The sequence below is a fragment of the Hypomesus transpacificus genome, chromosome 1 (genome assembly GCF_021917145.1).
Source record: "Hypomesus transpacificus isolate Combined female chromosome 1, fHypTra1, whole genome shotgun sequence".
In the NCBI taxonomy this organism is placed as follows: Eukaryota; Metazoa; Chordata; class Actinopteri; order Osmeriformes; family Osmeridae; genus Hypomesus; species Hypomesus transpacificus.
This window is the reverse complement of record NC_061060.1, coordinates 3,451,120-3,469,522: the sequence shown is the minus strand read 5'-3', so window position 1 is coordinate 3,469,522 and position 18,403 is coordinate 3,451,120. Positions and strand designations below refer to the sequence as shown.

The 18,403-nt window shown below is 49.3% G+C and overlaps 1 protein-coding gene across 1 annotated transcript; it reads right to left on the bottom strand.

The window, feature by feature from the left end:
* Window positions 1-1,861: 1,861 nt before the first annotated feature.
* Window positions 1,862-17,697, bottom strand: atp7a (ATPase copper transporting alpha). Its single transcript, XM_047023534.1, has 24 exons — window positions 17,408-17,697; window positions 16,617-16,747; window positions 14,547-15,096; window positions 13,029-13,351; window positions 12,478-12,925; window positions 12,135-12,353; window positions 11,476-11,639; window positions 11,025-11,186; window positions 10,793-10,869; window positions 10,454-10,676; window positions 9,872-10,105; window positions 9,465-9,556; window positions 8,617-8,744; window positions 8,160-8,314; window positions 7,939-8,073; window positions 7,514-7,708; window positions 7,067-7,249; window positions 6,760-6,973; window positions 6,457-6,603; window positions 6,227-6,369; window positions 5,722-5,925; window positions 5,452-5,569; window positions 4,800-4,902; window positions 1,862-4,352 (listed from the first exon to the last, which is right to left on the bottom strand). The coding sequence occupies exons 2-24, from the start codon at window positions 16,734-16,736 to the stop codon at window positions 4,079-4,081; spliced, it is 4,611 nt and encodes a 1,536-aa protein (XP_046879490.1). The 5' UTR covers window positions 16,737-16,747; window positions 17,408-17,697; the 3' UTR covers window positions 1,862-4,078.
* Window positions 17,698-18,403: the final 706 nt, after the last annotated feature.

Below are 18,403 nucleotides of genomic sequence, written 5' to 3'. Positions count from 1 at the left end.
ATGTATTGATGCCTAACCACTCTTACAATACATGATTTGCCAAACAATTATTTGTGAGACCTCAAAACGATTACAACCTCTTGCAAATTAGTGCATTTTGGAGGACAGACCGAAGTGCATCCAGTGAGTTGATTTTGCCAAATGAGTTACCCCTCACTTCCCAAACACAGTATTTAATCATTTAAAATCTTAGTCTCCAGTCTGATTAAATCTAATAGGTGCAACAGAGTTCCTTCCTCTGAAAATGGGGGTTTAAAACAGCAAGACCAGCCTCTGATGTTTTTGGTGCTTTCTGAAGCAATATCTTAATCGACGAGTTTCTTCTGCTTGCTAACCACTTGAAGCCTTGTTAGGGAGATGAACTTGGGGCCTGTGGTCATGGAAACCAGTCTGCCAACCACAGGCTAAGAGTAAAACATTCTCCCAACTGATTTTAAAGCTAGCTTGTCAGTGGTTAGTTCACTTGTCGTTCAGCCTGTTATGGTTGAGTGCAATACTCTTATGTTAACAGGGCAGAAGCTACAAGGTGGTCATGCTGACAGGTGATCCCGTAAAACTGGATTAATGCAGATTCTTTAGTTTCTAACAGAAACATTTGCAGAGAGCCGTAAATATATTGTTGATTTTAAGTTTTATGTCTGAAAAATCTACGGTTTGTTTAAAATGCTTGTGAACATTCCTCTGGGTCGACATCGTTCATTCTCATCATGTGGTTTTTGTAAGCTGTTCAATGTTTAAGTATCGAGAAATATATATGTACTTATATGGTTGGATATATAAGTAATGTAAGTATTTTACATTCAGAGAGAAGCTGTTTTACCTGAGCTGTCCCTTATAGATGAAAATAAGTGAGGTTTTATTCAATGCTGTGACAACCCAGTCTGTGTAATTGAATGTAGCATTTTCCAATCACTAACAGCAATGCTACTTTAGGACAGACAAAGGAAAGCACAATACTATACTATTTACTTGAAATGCTGTTTATCAGTCTGTCTGTGAGATCTCTGCTGTTTTCCTTTACATTATATGTAGAATATAAGGTGGAACATTTGCATAACTATGAAAGCAACAGTTAGTGGGGGAAAAAAGCACAATGACGCATGGTTAAGTCAAACTACTAAACTTGTGCTAATCAAAATAGTTTTTAACCCCTTCCCCCCCCCCCATTATATTATTTAACCCCCCAAAAATAACACACAACCCCCCCCCCCCTCTCGAAAAGTTAGATTTAATCTAATTCTTTTGTGTTTTTATGATCTTCAATCTGCCAAATCAACTATCTCATTCCAGCCAAAGTGATACAAATCCACTCAAGAGGAGTAAAGTCATTATTACAGTTTACATTAATCAAGACAAATGGCTAATATTATTACTTTGAAAAAAAACATTGTCATGGAAAATTGTATTTAATTGTTTAGTTTCTCAGTACATTGGGATGTTGTATTGTCTAGACAGGATGAAATAAAGATTTATGAAGTCTTAAAGAATGCCTGTTGTGATTTTCCATCTAGTATGTTGTCATGCCAACCAATCTAATGGCCTGATACGTAAATCCTTGGGTGAGGCTCTGATGTTACTCCTTTACGTTACAAGAAAACAATCAGATTGGCCGTTGCTCGTGAAAATCGCTCCTCATTTACATAAATCGCGTCGCGTCGATACCCACAATGCACCACGCAAGCGATTCGCCTGGCTCCATTGAAAAAGAATGGAATGCCTCGCGTCACTCGCATCGCTGTAGTCGACACGCTCTGTAATACAGAGCCAACAGACCACTGGAGCCCCCTGCTGCTCAGAGCCTCACCACGTTCTCAAGAGAAACAGTTCTATAACATCCACTTGAAACCAGCACAGGCAGAGGCACAATAGGAAAGATTTTTAATCCAAAAGAGAAAACTTTACAAAGCACTTAAGAGATTTTGATGCTCTGCGGGAGAACTTGTACGAGTTGCTCTTAACTTAAGCAGCAGAAAAACAGAGGACGGCACAAAAAGCAAATGACAAGACAATTTAAGGCTACGAGGACAGTCATGACAAGATCAGGTCTGATATACAATCTGCAAAAAAATGACTTCAAACACCTGACAGGAACCTCCCTGGTCAGTTGAGTCCATATAACCTTTATATGTATTTTATGCATGGTTGAAGATGAGAGACGAATAATACAAGTATGTCTCGATGTATATCTAAAGATGTTTCTCATCTTCACAAAGATGAAGACACAGTGTGTGTCACAGATTAGGTCAGCATTCTAGAACTTCTGAACAATCTGTGGAACCCTCAGAACTGATTCCTGTGTGATTCAACATTCTGAACTCTGTTCCTGGTGTCTACCTGGAACCAGGGTTCTACAAATTGCACCAACATACAGAACATATCAAAGACAAAGAACCCAGAGTGTAGAGAGAACAATAAGCATCATGGGAACATTCTCACAGCTGGGATAAAAAACATCTTTCTATTTTCCACCAAGTAACATGTCAAGTTCACAGTGTTCACATGTTTCACATTCATTGGTTCACCAATGACTGTTTGTGTCTATGGTTACATAACACTATTACCAACTGGTCCAGGACCAGTGAAAATGATTTGTTCATAATGAAAAAACTAAATACATAAATGACAAATAGGAACAGATCTTGGGTCAGTCGGAAAGTGAGTTTCCACAGCTCTGAGGAACCGGCAGATACCGGTGTTAGGCCCCTGGAACAAGGGCGCCAAATACCCTTCACCTGCCTTCCTGTCCAAATACCCTTCACCTGCCTTCCTGTCCAAATACCCTTCACCTGCCTTCCTGTCCAAATACCCTTCACCTGCCTTCCTGTCCAAATACCCTTCACCTGCCTTCCTGTCCAAATACCCTTCACCTGCCTTCCTGTCCAAATACCCTTCACCTGCCCCTGTCCAGGCCCTGACCCGGCCCTCTATTCACTGAAGACAAGGTCTCAGATGAAGCCCTGAAGGAAACATTTTCAAAGTAATGAAACCTAAACCCTTCCCACCCCACCCCTGTCCCTGTTCCAGGAAGATCAGTGAGTCAGTGACCTTTCATCCCCGACTACTGTACTCCGTCTCTGCATGTTCTGTTCAGTCCCTCTCACCCTCTCTGTCTCTCCTTCTACCAAGCAAAGTGCTATCTTTGGAATGTTTTGGACTTTGCAGACTTATCGTTAATATTGGCACTTGAGTAACATTTACTGGTGCACAATGCCTTATTTGTTAAGGAAAAATTATAATAAATTTAACTGCGTTCAAGATCATGCACCCCACACATGAATATATGCATTTGTTGTAGCTTGATTTAGGCAAGATTCTGTTTTCCAAACACTGTGATAACGTCCACAGATATATCTCATATTACAAAAAATAATTATACATTTATAAGTGGTTATAACAATAGGGTTCCTAAACGTTCCTTCATTTAAACCGAACCCACATACGAGTCATGTGAAATCAACAGTGATAAATAAGGCAAATATAAATAGTCTTTGTAAGATAGTATCAACAGACATCAGCACATATTACATATATTACATACAAATACACCAGTCTTACGAAACAAAACTTGTAATGGACTGACCTCTCCACCATGATACAGTCCACCATTCGGTTGTCTTTGGGTCCAAGATTGTCTGCGCTCGCTTCTACATGACCGACCGACTGACCCCACCCCCGCCCCGATCAGAGTCGTCTACTGTCTACTGCCCTGCTCTGCTGCCCTGCCCTGAGTTGATGACTGGCCATGGACATAGACTCTCCAGACACCCGGAAGCTGTTACCTCCAGCTTCCTTCCCTTTCAGTTCTCTGTGGTCGCTCGGAGGGGCAGCAATGAGAGGAGCCCAAGCAGAATGTCCAAAAGATGCCACCCTGAGGGCTTTTGAGTAGATAGATGAGTCAGTAACCCATATAAAGCTAGGCTAGCCAATCCCTGGTCCAGTTAGCATAGCTAAGCTATAGGTCTATGTGGAATTGCCAATCTTTAAGTGAACCTAGCCTCACTTGGCTAAGCATTGAATAGCCCAGTTGAGTGTAGTGTAGCCTAGCTTAACCTAGCCTACCCTAGCCTGTGCTTGGGCTTTACACAAACTCCTCATCGCACAACGTCTCCCCGACCAGCAGCGAGTGTTTGTCAGGCTCGCTGAGGGCCAAGCTGTTGAGCGAGTGCTTGTCGGAGCGGAGGGAGTGGATGGAGGCGCGGCTGTAATTGACGATGCGGTCCAATAGGCTCAGCTTGGGAGAGGAACGACGCAGCTCGCCCATGCCAATGTGGACGCTCACGTCTGATAGGCTGCCCTGGCTCCTGGCCCCGCCCAGCCTGGCCTCAAGACGCTCTGCAGTGGGCTTGGAGTAACTGGAGACGAAACACACATGCATACATATATATATATATATATATATATATATATAAACACATTTATAGGGGAGTCAGGTAGCTGAGCGGTTAGGGAATCGGGCTAGTAATCTGAGGGTTGCCAGTTTGATTCCTGGCCGTGCCAAATGACCTTGTGTCCTTGGGCAAGGCACTTCACCTTACTTACTGTAAGTTTCTCTGGATAAGAGCGTCTGCTTAAATGACTAAATGTAAATATATACTGTGTGTGTGTGTGGATGGATGTAGACACAGACATATATTTATATGTATATTCTCATCATTCTGAGCTTGGAGTTACACCGCCAAGATATGTATGTGTATATATATATATATATTTGTTGTTGTTGTTGTTGAGAGAGATATCTATATATATGATTCTGATCATGCTGAGCTGGCAGTAACACAGCCTCCAGCTCGGTGACTCACCATTTGAGGAGGAGGGAGGACATCACCACGGAGACGGAGGACAGCGCCATGGCAGCAGAACCCATCCACGGCTGCAGCACCAGCCCCACGGGCATGAACACACCTGCAGGCCGACCACACACAACCACAGTCACTACCGTCCTCGTCCTCATCATCTCTTACTCGATACAAGTCTCCCTCTCTCCCTCTCTCCCTCTCTCCCTCTCTCCCTCTCCCTCTCCCTCTCTCTCTCTCTCTCTCTCTCTCTCTCTCTCCCTCTCTCTCTCTCTCTCTCTCTCTCTAACACGCCTCTCCCTCTCTCTGTATGATGTATACCTAACATGGCCCTCTCTTTCTCTCTTATCCTGTTATATTTAGTTATCAGAAGCTTTGAAAAAAGCAATGTTTCATTTGGGGGCGGGGGGGGGGGGGGGGGTATTATCAGTGACCTATGCACTTTTGTAAAGCTCTCTTTTGGAAGTCGCTTTGGATAAAAGCGTCTGCTAAATGCATAAATGTAAAATGTAAATGTCTACCGCTGATCAATACTCAGAGACAGCCTTATCCTCCTCCTCCTGCACCTTGTCTTTCTTCCCAGTAGAGGGAAGCCACCGGGCCCAAACAGCCAATGAGAGGACAGAACATGAGAAGCAGTGTGTCTGCTGCCCCCTACCTGCTGCAATGGGGATCCCCACCAGGTTGTAGATGAGTGCAAACACAAAGTTGATCCTGATTCTCCTGACGGTCTTCTTGGACAGGTCGATGCTAGCCACCACATCCAGAAGATCGTTCTGGAAGGGGGGAGAGAGGGGAGTGGGTTAGAGAGGGGGGAGACAGAGAGCGAGAGAGGAAAAAAAGTTTGTGTCATGAAAGCAATACTTGACACTCAGTGCTTGACCATATTTACAACAAATCACGACAATAAAACCCTCCCTCCACTCACTCTGATGAGCACCACGTCTGCCGCCTCGATGGCCACGTCTGTGCCGGTTCCTATGGCGATGCCGACGTCTGCCATGGCGAGGGCGGGCGAGTCGTTGACACCGTCGCCCACCATGGCCACCCTCTTCCCCTCCTGCTGCAGCTGCTCCACCTTGGCCACCTTGTGGGAGGGAAGCACCTCCGCAAACACCTTCTTGATGCCCACCTGAAGAGAGAGAGAGAGAGACAGAGAGAGACAGAGAGAGAGAGACAGACAGAGAGAGACAGAGAAAGAGAAGGAGAGACAGAGAGAGGACTTAAGGGATACAAGGACCTTGGCTAGTCTTGATCTGGTCTGTCCAGTCTAGTCCTGGTCAGATTTGTCTGGTCAGGTGTCAGGTCAGGTGTCAGGTCAGGTGTCAGGTCAGGTGTCTGGTCAGGTGTCTGGTCAGGTGTCTGGTCAGGTGTCAGGTCAGGTGTCAGGTCAGGTGTCTGGTCAGGTGTCTGGTCAGGTGTCTGGTCCGTACCTGGGCAGCGATGGCCCGGGCCGTCCTGCTGTTGTCCCCGGTCATCAGAATCACTTCCAGGCCCATGGCGGTCAGCGTGTGGACGGCCAGCTCCGCCTCCGGCTTCACCGTGTCAGCGATGGCTATCATGGCACACAGCAGCCCTGGGGGACAAGACGCCGGTTAGCCAGCCCTGCCACACCCCCCCCCCCCCCCCCCCCCCCCGCCCCAGCGAGGGTCCGGCTCCTCACCATCCACGGCCACCAGCACGGCCGTACGGCCCCTCCGCTCGTGCTCCGTCATGGCCTCGTCCACGTCCTCCGTCACCTGCAGGCAGTTCCTCTTCATCCACTCTCTGTTCCCTATCAGGACCACGTAGGCTGCCGTCTGCACCAGAGCTGCACGCACCACAACACACACACACACACACACACACGTGTAAATACACACACACAATCAATGACTTTCCTTGTCCTGGCCACACAACTTCCATGCCCTGGACTACAAAACGAAATCTCCATCGTTGTGGACTACACCTCCCAGAGGGCACGTACAGAGTGGCTGTGGGTCCATGATGAGGGGGTGGGAGCCTCCGGAGGCCCTGGGGTCGCTGATCTGGACCAGGATGCTGTTGCGCTGGTTGTAGTCCTCGCTGTCGCTGTCCCCCTGCTGGAGCAGGGTCTCTGTGTTGCTCACCTGGCAGCGAACACCACAGCCCGGCACGGCCTGGAAGTCTGAACACGCACCCAGGGAGTCTGTCTCCAGCTCCTGCACACACACACACACACACAGATGAAGCCTTGTGGACCAGGATGAGCAGAGAGCCAGCGCTCCAGACAGATCTCTCAGTAGCAGTCTCACCTGCTTGCAGTACTTGGTGATGGCTGCTCCCAGCGGGTGCTCACTGTTGTTCTCTGCAGTTCCCACGATGGCCAGCAGGCGGGTGCGGGGCATCCTGTTCCCCTCCACCAGCAGCTTGACCTGCACCACCTTGGGCGCTCCGTAGGTGATGGTGCCCGTCTTGTCAAACACCACCAGCTGGATCTGAAACCCAACAGGGGTGGGGGGATGTCACTACTGGAAACATTGTAAGGCTGGGTGTCAAACCTGCCCCCACCTCTCACATGCTAAAGTCTGGAGTTTCTGGACGCTCTCAACTTGATGGCTCTCACACCCCATTCAAGATGTGGTCTGATTGGTTGTTCTTGTGTATCAAGGGAATTGTAATGCATTGTTCTTTGGATTCTTCATCTCCTGAGCTCAAGTTAACCCCCCCCCCGGGTTCAGGCCGGGGTCATGACCTCTCACCTTGTGGGCCATCTCCAGGGGCTCCCCCCCCTTGATGAGGATGCCGTTCTGCGCCCCCACCCCTGTGCCCACCATGACGGCTGTGGGCGTGGCCAGGCCCAGGGAGCAGGGGCAGGCGATGCACAGCACCGTGATGGAGGCCTGGAAGGCAAATCGGATCACAGCCTCTGCCTTGGAGATGCTCTTATCATAGCCCTGCACGGAGAGAGAGAGGGCCGTGTTAGGTAGACATAGAGAGAGAAAGGGGCGTGTTGGGTGGACATAGAGAGAGGGAGGGGCGTGTTAGGTGGACATAGAGAGAGACGGGCGTGTTGGGTAGACATAGAGACAGAGAGGAGAGAGAGACAGAAGATGGACACAGAGAGAGAGAGAGAGAGAGAGAGAGAGAGAGAGGAGGGAGACAGAGAGAGGAGAGGAAGACTCACAGGAAAGTACTTCTCCACCAGGGGGAAGTCCACAAAGCCAATCAGGATCCAGGCGCACAGCGTGAGGAGAGACACGCCCACAATGAAGGGGACAAAATATCCGCTGATCCGGTCTGCAAACTGCTGGATGGGAGCCTGGCCAGGAGAGGGAGAGAGGTCACACAGAGGTCAGACCGAGGTCAACCTCATCCCCATCATCTTCCTCATGTCTGTCTTCTCACCTTGGAGGTCTGGGCCTCCTCCACCAGCTTGACTATCTGGGAAAGGGTGGTGTCCATTCCCACGTGGGTGGCGCTGATGAGGAGAGAGCCGTTCTGGTTGATGGAGCCGGCGATCACCGAGCTGCCAATCTTCTTGGTGACTGGCATGGCTTCACCTGGGGGGGGGGGGGGGGGGGGGGGGTCACACAGCTGTCACATCACATGACATAAAAAAGCTAGCTGGATCGACTGAACGTCTGCCTCAAATCTCTGGGCTTGACGAGGTATGTTTGGACTTCAAATGTTCCCGTTTGGTTCGGGTTTTTATTTTTCTACAGGCACAAAATGGACTTTATGTGCGGTCAGGGTATTTCCTCACAAGGCTAAAAGAACAACATGTGTTGTTCCACTGTGACAGACAAGCAGCCCAGCAGGTGGGACTCAGCCGTGCTGGGCTGGAGCTGTGCTGATGTCTCACCGGTGATCAGGGACTCGTCTGCCATGGAGTGTCCCTCGATGACCCTGCCGTCCACAGGGAACTTCCCCCCGGGCACCACCCTGACCACATCCCCCCTCTGGACCAGCTCCACATCCACCTGCTCCTCACTGGGGCGCGTGTGTGTGTGTGTGTGTGTGTGTGTGTGTGTGTGTGTGTGTGTGTGTGTGTGTGTGAGAGAGAGTGGGTGTGTGTGTGAGAGAGAGAGTGGGTGTGTGTGTTAGGGGAACAAACAGACAAAAAGACAACGTGCAAAATCAAAGTCAATCAAACAATCTATAATATTTTTTTATATCTAATGTAAATCGTCCGTATTCAACCCTATCATATGATAACTTATGACTAAATTACATTTCATAAACACTGGGCTTCTTATCTTGACATCAATAACATGTTGTGTAACTGTTGTTCAAAAATCTGGTCTGCAGTATCTAATCTACTAGCGAGTACCTCCAGTCTTATCTCGAGACAGGCCAAGGTCAGGCTGACTGTTAGACCTGCTGATTACACAGGGGCTAGGAGTGGCTGGATACTGCCACTGATTACAGCACAGAGAGCAGAGCACTTACTGAACAGGAGAGAGGAGGGCAGTGAAGGAGAGAAATTAGAGAGCTGAGGACAGAGGGAGCAGAGAAGAGAAAAGAGAGGGAGTAGAGGAGGAGAGGAGAGAGGGAGGAGAGAAGAGAAAGGGAGTTGAGGAGGAGGAGAGGGAGTAGTGCAGAGAGGTAGGAGAGAAGAGAGAGGGAGTTGAGGAGGAGAGGAGAGAGGGAGGAGAGGAGGAGGAGGAGAGAGAGTAGAGGACAGGGAGTTGAGAAGGAGGAGGAGAGTACCTGAGGACGGACATGTCACTGTTGAGAGAGACCACAATGGCCTCGGTGGCCTGCAGGGACATCAGCTTGGACAGGGCCTCAGACGTCTTTCTCTGGAGAGCAGAGAGAACAGAGAGAGAGAGAGCAGAGACAACAGAGAGAGAGAGAGCAGAGAGAGAGCAGAGAGAGAGAGCAGAGAGAGAGAGCAGAGAGAGAGAGAGCAGACAGAGAGAGAGCGAGCACAGAGAGAGAGCAGAGAGAACAGAGAGAGAGAGAGCAGAGAGAGAGAGCAGAGAGAACAGAGAGAGCAGAAGGAACAGATAGAGCAGAGAGAGAGATCAGGGAGCACAAAGCACCAGATGAGATCAGAGACAGAGTAGAGAGCTGTCCACAGAGCAGCACCCGTACAGCAGAGGTCAGCAGCGCACCTTGGCGATCTGCTCCAGCCAGCGGCCCAGAGAGATGAACACGAAGAGCATGGGCGGAGTGTCGAAGAAGGTGATGGGGTTGACCTTGGCGCCCTCCACCATGGCTACCATGAGGATGACCAGGGAGTAGGTGAAAGCTATGGAGGTGGCCAGCACGATCAGGACGTCCATGTTGGCTGTGCGGTGTTTCAGAGCCTTGTAGGCTTGAATGTAGAAGTAACGCCCTCCAATGAACTGGGGACGGAAAAACAGGCGGGCCAGAGGATGCAGTCAGAGCAGTCAAAACAGTCAGGGTCAACAGTACTGGTGTTATTATTATATATATATATTTTTTTTTACAAATGTTAGTGTTTACATATCATAAGTCATATTTGTTCAATCTAATATAGCTTTGGCCACAACGTTCACTCATTCATGCCAGTAAAGCATTACTGAACTGAATGGAACTGAAAGTGTCGGCATGGTTTATCCGGGAATGACAATTTTCGCGGCATGAGAAAGACGACGAATCTACAAATATAAAACCCGCCATTTCCCTGTGAAGGTGCAGGCAGCCGTGAGCAGGGTGGCCTGGGTGTTTACCTGCACAGGTACGCAGAAGAGGAAGGACAGCAGGTTCATGATGGACAGGCCAGGCAGCAGCTGTCTCTCTAAGAACATGCCGGAGTGGTGGTGCTCCACGTCCTCCGACGAGGCGTTGTGCTGGTGGGAGGAGCTGACCTGGTGGTCCACGATGATCATGTAGGTCATCATGGCCATCACCGGCACACAGAAGACGAGGCTGATCAGGAACGACCTTCTCCACCTGAGGAGGGGGGGGACAGGGGGGCCGGGGGGGCCGGGGGAGGAAGGATGAGGACAGGAGTCACACTCTCTCTCTCACTCTCTCACTCAGACACACACACAGAGACACAGTCTTACTGTTGTATCTCACGCCTGTGGTCCAAGTGGCTGGCAGAGCGATCCTTCTTCACCAGAGAAGCCTCAAAGCCCAGCTTCTGTCAGTCCCAGGAGAACAGGGCAGAGAGCGAACGAGTGAGTGAATGAATGCAGCGTTTCGGTGAATGGATGAATGCATTTGTGAATAGGATCAAATAAATGTACAAACAAACAAGTGCAGTGAAATGAAATGAAGGGGGAGGGAGAGGAGTACCTCTATCAGCCTGATGACATCACGAGGACCCGTCACCTCAGGGTCGTACTTGATGTGGGCCTTGTTGGTTGCCAGGGCAATGGAGGCATAAAGGATTCCTTCCTGCTTCACCAGGTTGGACTCTATCTTGTGAACGCAGGAGGCACAAGTCATCCCTCTAACCTGAGCGGCGGGAGAGAGACAGAGAGACAGGTAAAGAGAGAGAGGTGGAGGGATGTATAGATAGATAAAATAGATCATTGTTAGATTATGACTTAAAAACAGGAACACAGATCATAAACAAACATCCTGTAAAAATGAAGTGCGTATAAAGTTGTGAGTTGTAAACACAGCTGGTCAGTGAAAGCAGAAGCTGTAGCCTTTTATAACAGGTAAGGCTAGAAGCTGAACTTAGACCTTTGTTCAAACCCATTGTGTGGAGAACCACCCCATTCCGGACCAGAACCCTCACCACCAGTTCCAGGCTTCCGTCGGAACCTTCGTAGTCCTCCATGACGGTGGCAGTGAACCCCAGCTCTCTGATGCACTCTGCTACCTTCAGAGGGTCCATCATGTCAGGGTCGTACCTCACCTCTGCCTTGCTGGCCATGAGAGCCACCAGCACTGAGTAGATGCCTGAGGGGCAGGGGAGACAAGAGCAGTTGACCACTAGCTGAACTAGTTGAACCTTAACCTGTCTGGTTTAGACCCTCACCCCCCCCCCCCTCCCCTCTCCATCTACTGCTGTTAAACCCTTAGATGCGTGAGTTCTAAATATTTCCGATGCTCCCACCAGAGTGAGTTATTTTTCCAAAACAGAAGCTAGCTAGTTTTAGTTAGCTTCCGTTACCTAGCAACCTTGCATAATACTCGTAGCAATGCTACTACATGCTAGGGTTACTTGTTAGCTTCCTCATTGTAAATTTTGAAGCCATACTATAGCGTTTGTCATATCGTTTTTGTAAATCGGAAAATAGTCAGTTGGAATGTTCAAAATCACACGTGTGATGCTACGCTGTGGGGCCCGCTTTCGAACGATCACATTATGTTGAGGAGTGTGACGCTACTCCTCAACGGGTTAAAGACCTCTACCTCCCAGTGCTCTCCCGCCCAAACTGCCTCACGTCTCACCGTTCTCGTTCTTCAGGTTCCTCTCGATGTTGGCCACGCACGAGGCGCAGGTCATCCCCCCGATCTGGATGAAGCACTTGGAGAGGCCGGGGGGGCGCTCCTTTCCCCCGCGAGAGGCACTCCTCTCCGGGTCGCTGTCCAGCGCCACCTCCTTCCCCGGGGCGGAGGAGGGGGAGGAAGGGACGCTGAGCTCCGGCAGGGGCACCAGGGAGTTGGACTCTGGGGGGACACAAGGGGGAGATGGTCACTGCCTCTATCTTCACCGTCGAGTAGACACAGAGGGAGACGGCTTTGCTAGGACTTTGTGGTGCGGTTACGCTAGTGGACATAGCTCTGTTCTCACCAGGAAGGAAGGCGTCGAAGCCCATGTCCTCGATGGCGTCTCTCAGCTCCTCCAGAGTTGTCAGGAGTGGGTCGTATTCAAACGTCCCGCTGTGATTGGCCAGGGACACCTGGGCCGACCGCACCCCCTTTCTTTGGGAGATCATGCCCTCGATGGACTGGACACACGAGTTACAGGTCATTCCCTCTATGTGGATCTGGGTGACCACCAGCAGGGGCTGGATTAAGGGGGAGGTGAGATGGGGCTGGGGAGCCGGCACTGCCCCAGGAGGAGGTGACATGACCGGGGTGTAGGACGCGGGTGTGGGGCTGAAGGACCCGGGGGCGTCGTCCCTGGGATGAGCCTTGAAGGAACCGGGCGGCAGGGCCTCAATGGCCTCTTTGAGCTGGGTCACGGTCACCAGGAGGGGGTCATGGCAGATCGAGGCACACTCCTTCTCCAGAGACACCTACGGGGAAAATATTTTGTTGGTTAACTTGTGTGGCGCCTGTTGGGTGGTGAAAGCAGTGGCTCCATGGCTTGGTATGTCTCACTCGAGGGCCCTCCCTCACCTGGACGGAGGAGACTCCGTGCAGCTTGGCCAGGTTGTCCTGGATGTTGACCACGCAGGAGCGGCAGTGCATCCCCGTCACCGTGAAGCTGCTCAACGCCGAGTCAATGAAGATCTCCGTCTCCCCCGACGACGGCGACAGGGGCGCCGGGTTGGCGGAGGCGCCCAGCAACCGCTCCATCTCGCTGGCCAAAAGCTGCAGGGGGCGGGGCTTGGACTTGACGACGGCCTTGAAGCCCACCAAAGCGATCTGGCTGACGATGTCGTCCACGGTGACGAGGTAGGGCAGGTAGAGGATGGCAGCCTCCTGAGACTCCAGGGACACTAAGGAAAGCAGAGACAAGAGTCAAGGGGGTCAGATCAGGTCAGGCTATTAATCAGAAGGTTGCCGGTTCGATTCTCGGCCGTGCAAATGACATTGTGTCCTTGGGAAAGGCACTATACCCTTCTTGCCTCGGGGAGAATGATAAGGATAAGAGCGTCTGCTAAATGACTGAATGTGTAAATGTGAGTCACACAGGGTTCACTCTGGTCTAACTTGAGGAAATATTATACAGTTTTTGTTTTGAGTGAACCGCTAATCTGACACCGGGGTAAGTAAGAGGGAAAGCGAGACATATTAGACACAATATTAGTTTCGTCTGGTTCCCTTAACAAAAGTGGAACCTGGCCAGGACGCTAAGATGCCTGTTGAAGACAATAAAAGGCCCCCAGCCCTGGGAGGACTCTGGTCAGGATATCCATGCAGCCCTCAAGAGATGACCTCCGAGATACCAAGTGTGTCTTCCAAGAACCACACGTGAAACTGAAGAAGTAGAAACAGGGGGAGGGGGGAGGAGATGTGGGGCATGTTGCTAGCTAGCAACACTTTAGTAAGAACTAATGGTGGGTTGATGACAGCTAGCTAGCTTGTAATCTACTCCACCACCAGCATTGGAGAGCTAGCTAGAGCTATCCAACTGACTTTTTGTGAGGGTTTCAATACACAGTGTTTATGAAGTAACTGAACGTTACATTTTGAAAGGAGCCTTCAACGTTAGCTAGCTAGATAACCAGCTAAAGGAGCTGAAATGAGAATGTGTTGTTGACTTTCCCAGTCATAAATTTACAAAAAAAAACATTGTCATGGCCTGAACAAATAGGATATCCAATAAACAAAATAAGTAAACAAGCAGCCAGGAGCAGGTGGGGGAGTTGACTGGCCAGTCCGTCAGGGTGAATGCTCCTGTCTCACCAGTCAGTTAACTGACCGACAGGGCAACCCGTGGATTTCACAACACACTTGTGCTGAGTCATAAGCTCCTTCTGGTTACCTCCTCGCCGTAAACCAGAGGAAATGCTGACGTGACGGTACACTCTGCCGTCCACATACACACAAGAGCAGGGGAGGGAAAACGACTAAAACATGCACATGTAGATACACACTTGTACACAATGAGCAGAGGACACGCTACATACAACGCACACACACACATATACAAAACCCCCCCCCACACACACACAAAAGTGGTAAATTCACCTTTGATCTTTTTAACCCCTTTAAGTTTCCCGATCTTTCCTTGAATGGTGGTGGTGCAGGACAGACAGACCATCCCCTCGATACGCATTTTCACCAGCTCCACCCCCCCTCCTCTGTTTGGGCTGGGAGCCGAGGCTGGGGCTGAGGCTGGGATAGGGGCCACGGCCAGGGTGGGAGCTCTCTCTGTGGGACTCCCAGATGTTGACGTGTGGATCTCCAGGGGGGCCAGGCTGCTCACAACTTCCCCCAGGAGCAGAGCACTGGTTAGGGACGGAACAAAGGTGACGGACAGCCCCCCCTGGTCCTGGCACTGCCGGACCTCCAGGACCCCCTGGACGTGGGAGAGCCTCGCCCAGGCCTCCTGCTGGGCCTCGCGGGTCAGGCCGGGGCAGGGGATGAGCTGCGTGTCTGTGAGAACGAGGGAGATGCTGCTGGAGGACTCTGTGGGGGGGGACTCAAAGCCCATGTCGTCGATGGCCTCGGCCAGGGACTCTGGGCTCTGGAGGTTGTGGTCGAAGATGATGCTGGCGTTCTTCATCTCCAGGGACACCTAGAGCACAAGACTTCAGTCAGAGAAGGTGTTGTTCAACTCAGTAGGTTAGACAAGGCTGTTTATATGGGATGGCATAGTGATCAGAAAGGAGTGTGACATTTATGATATGGTCATTTGCGATTCACAACCTATAAAAGGAGGGGACAATCCTGCTGGCTCCATGAGAGACCGCAGCAGATTGCAAGAACACAGTGAACTCCTTGCTCTCTCTGACAGAGCAATAGGAAAACTTGTGATTCACCGACGGCATCAGCTGACCACTGAGCCTGCCTCATTGAGTGCTGCCTGGACACCAGCAGAAACCGGGGGGAGGTGTGGGAGGAGGGGGGGGGGGATTTATTATGTATCCCTACAAGGGTAGACGAGAGAGATGAGGGAGATAAGAAGGGGGGGGGGATGAGACAAAGAACCCAGAGCAGACAAAAAAGACAGGAGAGAGAGAGCTACAGAGAGAGTGACAGAGAGAGAGCGACAGAGAGAGAGCGACAGAGAGAGAGAGCGACAGAGAGAGACAGAGAGATAGAGAGACAAGACAGCAACAGAGAGAGAGCGACAGAGCGACAGAGAGGGAGAGAGACAGACAACAACAGAGAGAGAGCGACAGAGAGAGACAGAGATAGAGAGACAGAGAGAGCAACAGAGAGAGGGACAGAGAGAGCAACAGAGAGAGGGACAGAGAGAGGGCGACATAGAGATAGAGAGGGAGAGAGACAAAGACAGCAACAGAGAGACAGAGAGAGGGAGAGAGATAGAGAGGGAGAGAGACAGACAGCAACAGAGAGAGAGCGACAGAGAGAGGGAGAGAGAAAGAGAGATGAGACAAACCAGAGGGAAACAATCTATCCACTTATGTGCTTCTGCTCAGTACCATAAACATGAAGTCCACATCCCTTAGAGACACTAATGACATTTCCTTGTGTGTGCTGCCTGCTTTTGAACCCGCAGTGACAACGCCACGCAAAGGCCAAATCTCTGTCAGGAGCGCACTATTGCATTATCTGGTCATGTGACCTCTGCCTGAGGCCAGAACACAGTGAGGGAAAGGGCAGGCCGTATTTACCGCAATCTGGGAGTATCCCACGTCTACATAGATCACTGTTTATCTGCTGTTAAGCTAGATGGCCAGCCCTAAGGGGGACTAGTCTGGGACAAATCACAGCTTTAGTGACACCAGACATACTGCATGTCCTATACGATAAATACATAACTAATCACTAAGGACGGACACATAAAGTGGAAGTGAGATAATTGCCGAGCGATGGTTTATGCAACCATTTTTTGGTCAGTTTCAAATCTGCTTTTAGAAAATGCTGATGTGTGTGGTTTCTAATTCTTAAAAAGTATATAAATAGAAAGTCACGAGACAGGACTCGCTGAATACAATCGACCAAGAGTCGATGGCAGAAACTGTTTCTGTTTAATGTCACATGAAAACGTAGGACATATTATATATGTTATCATATCTGGTAGTATAAACAAATATCTGAAATGATTAGCTGTGTGTGTGTGTTTCTAACCTTGATGTGTATGATTCCAGGAAGACCCCCTATGCGTTGTTCTATTGACTGAACACAGGAGCCACATGTCATTCCTTCCACTCCCAGAGAGACGGAGCACAGCTTGGCTTTTAGCGTCATCCTTCTTCAATCTGAAAATACGTAGATAGTAAAGACGTTTAAATCTGTCACCGGAATAATTAAGACTAGGAGAACAGGCTATACCAGAGACAATTTAGGAACGTATATTAGCTAGAGTCGGAGTCAAGTTTCCCAAACGGGCTGTGGATAATCTCGTATAGGAGTTTGATGATGCACTTGACCAACTACTTCGACAAGATCCACAGCATTTATCTATTGGTCTACTCGGAATCGTGTTATCTACCATCCGCCAACTGTTTGATAGCTAACAAAAGAAAATATGTTACATCACATGACACTTTCTGTAGTTCAAATGGTTAGCTAGCTAGTAACTTCTCTGTTTCTCTAGATGATGTACAATTCTGATATCGTTGCTATATAGCTAGCTAGCACACGTAAAAATGAAGACACCGGTTAAAGTTCGTAAGCTATATCACTAACCTAAACGAACATTGACTTGCTTACTTGTAGCTATGCACAGCATATTGCTAGCTAGCAACACTTCAGTAGCTAAGTAACGGAGGGCTAGATTGTAGACTAACAGCTAAAGCAGCACTAGCTAGTTCGCTACCAGTATCTTCTCTAGCAACATTGCAAGCTAGCTAGTGCTAGGCAATTGACTCATTATGAGCGTTTCAATACACAGTGTTTATAAAGTAACTGAACGTTACCTTTTGAAAGGAGCCTTTAACACTAGCTAGCTAGATATCCAACGGATGGAGTTGAAACTGAAAACGTGTTGTTGACGTTGCAAGTTGTCCAAGCCGCGACAAGTTTGCAGTCTGTGTCATTCGCGAACCTCAAAAAACATCTCCACGGCCTTTAACAAACAGGGTATGCAAGATATATAGTTTGTCTTCTTATTTGGGTATTACAGAACCACGTCCCTCTCCAGTGAATCTCAGTGACTGAGAGGGGTGCACAGTCGCAGCGAGCAGAGAGTTCTTGACTGGTGGTCACGCTAGCGTCACATTTTTGCGCAGGTCATCGGGGGAGGAGCATATGTCTATGGGGAGGAGTGCGGGGTACGTCCAGAGCCTGATATTTAGACATTTCTCTGGTACGTCGCCATGGGCACGTAACGAGTTCGCGCAACAAGACAAAACGCTCGTGTGTCCCCTAGACTGTGAAACAATATTGTGTGAGATAAATACAGGATTCTTCTTCCCTTTCCACATCAGTCTGGAAATGATCCAAGTTTAATATCTCAATACAGGTTCAAGAGGGCATTTTGGGATCCTATTTCGGTATTTGTGAGCGTCACAGAGATTCATTAGGATGAACATCAACCTTTACAGTGGGAAAACACGGAACCGGTTTTCACTAATTATAGGTAACACAATGCAAGGGCGGTATTCCTACAAAATGTTTGGTATGTCCATATAAGCTGAGTGTCACTCGAAACCGGAGGATTAATTCATAGGGCGTTCAAAGTTGTCTAAATATACCTGACTGAGTGCAGTAGCACGCACAGGCTGTCTATTTTCAAAGCGCTGCATGCAACCACTGCACTTGTATACTCAAATCAAAATGAAAATACTGAACGCTCCTCTTTCATATAGTGCTAGTGCTTATCATGTGAGTTAGGCTACATTCGCATATTATTTTGAATTACATGAATTTAAAGACGTTTATAGCCTACTTCTAGCTCATAGTTCACTCAGTTG

Bases quoted from the DNA above. Each gene is read 5' to 3' on its own strand.
- atp7a (XM_047023534.1), bottom strand. From the start codon at position 16,736: ATGACGCTAAAAGCCAAGCTGTGCTCCGTCTCTCTGGGAGTGGAAGGA. The intron at 8,745-9,464 runs GTACTCTCCTCC...CACGCGCCCCAG, and splicing joins AGTGACATGTCCGTCCTCAG to TGAGGAGCAGGTGGATGTGG. The intron at 4,903-5,451 runs GTAGGGGGCAGC...GTCGGCCTGCAG, and splicing joins GGGGATCCCCATTGCAGCAG to GTGTGTTCATGCCCGTGGGG.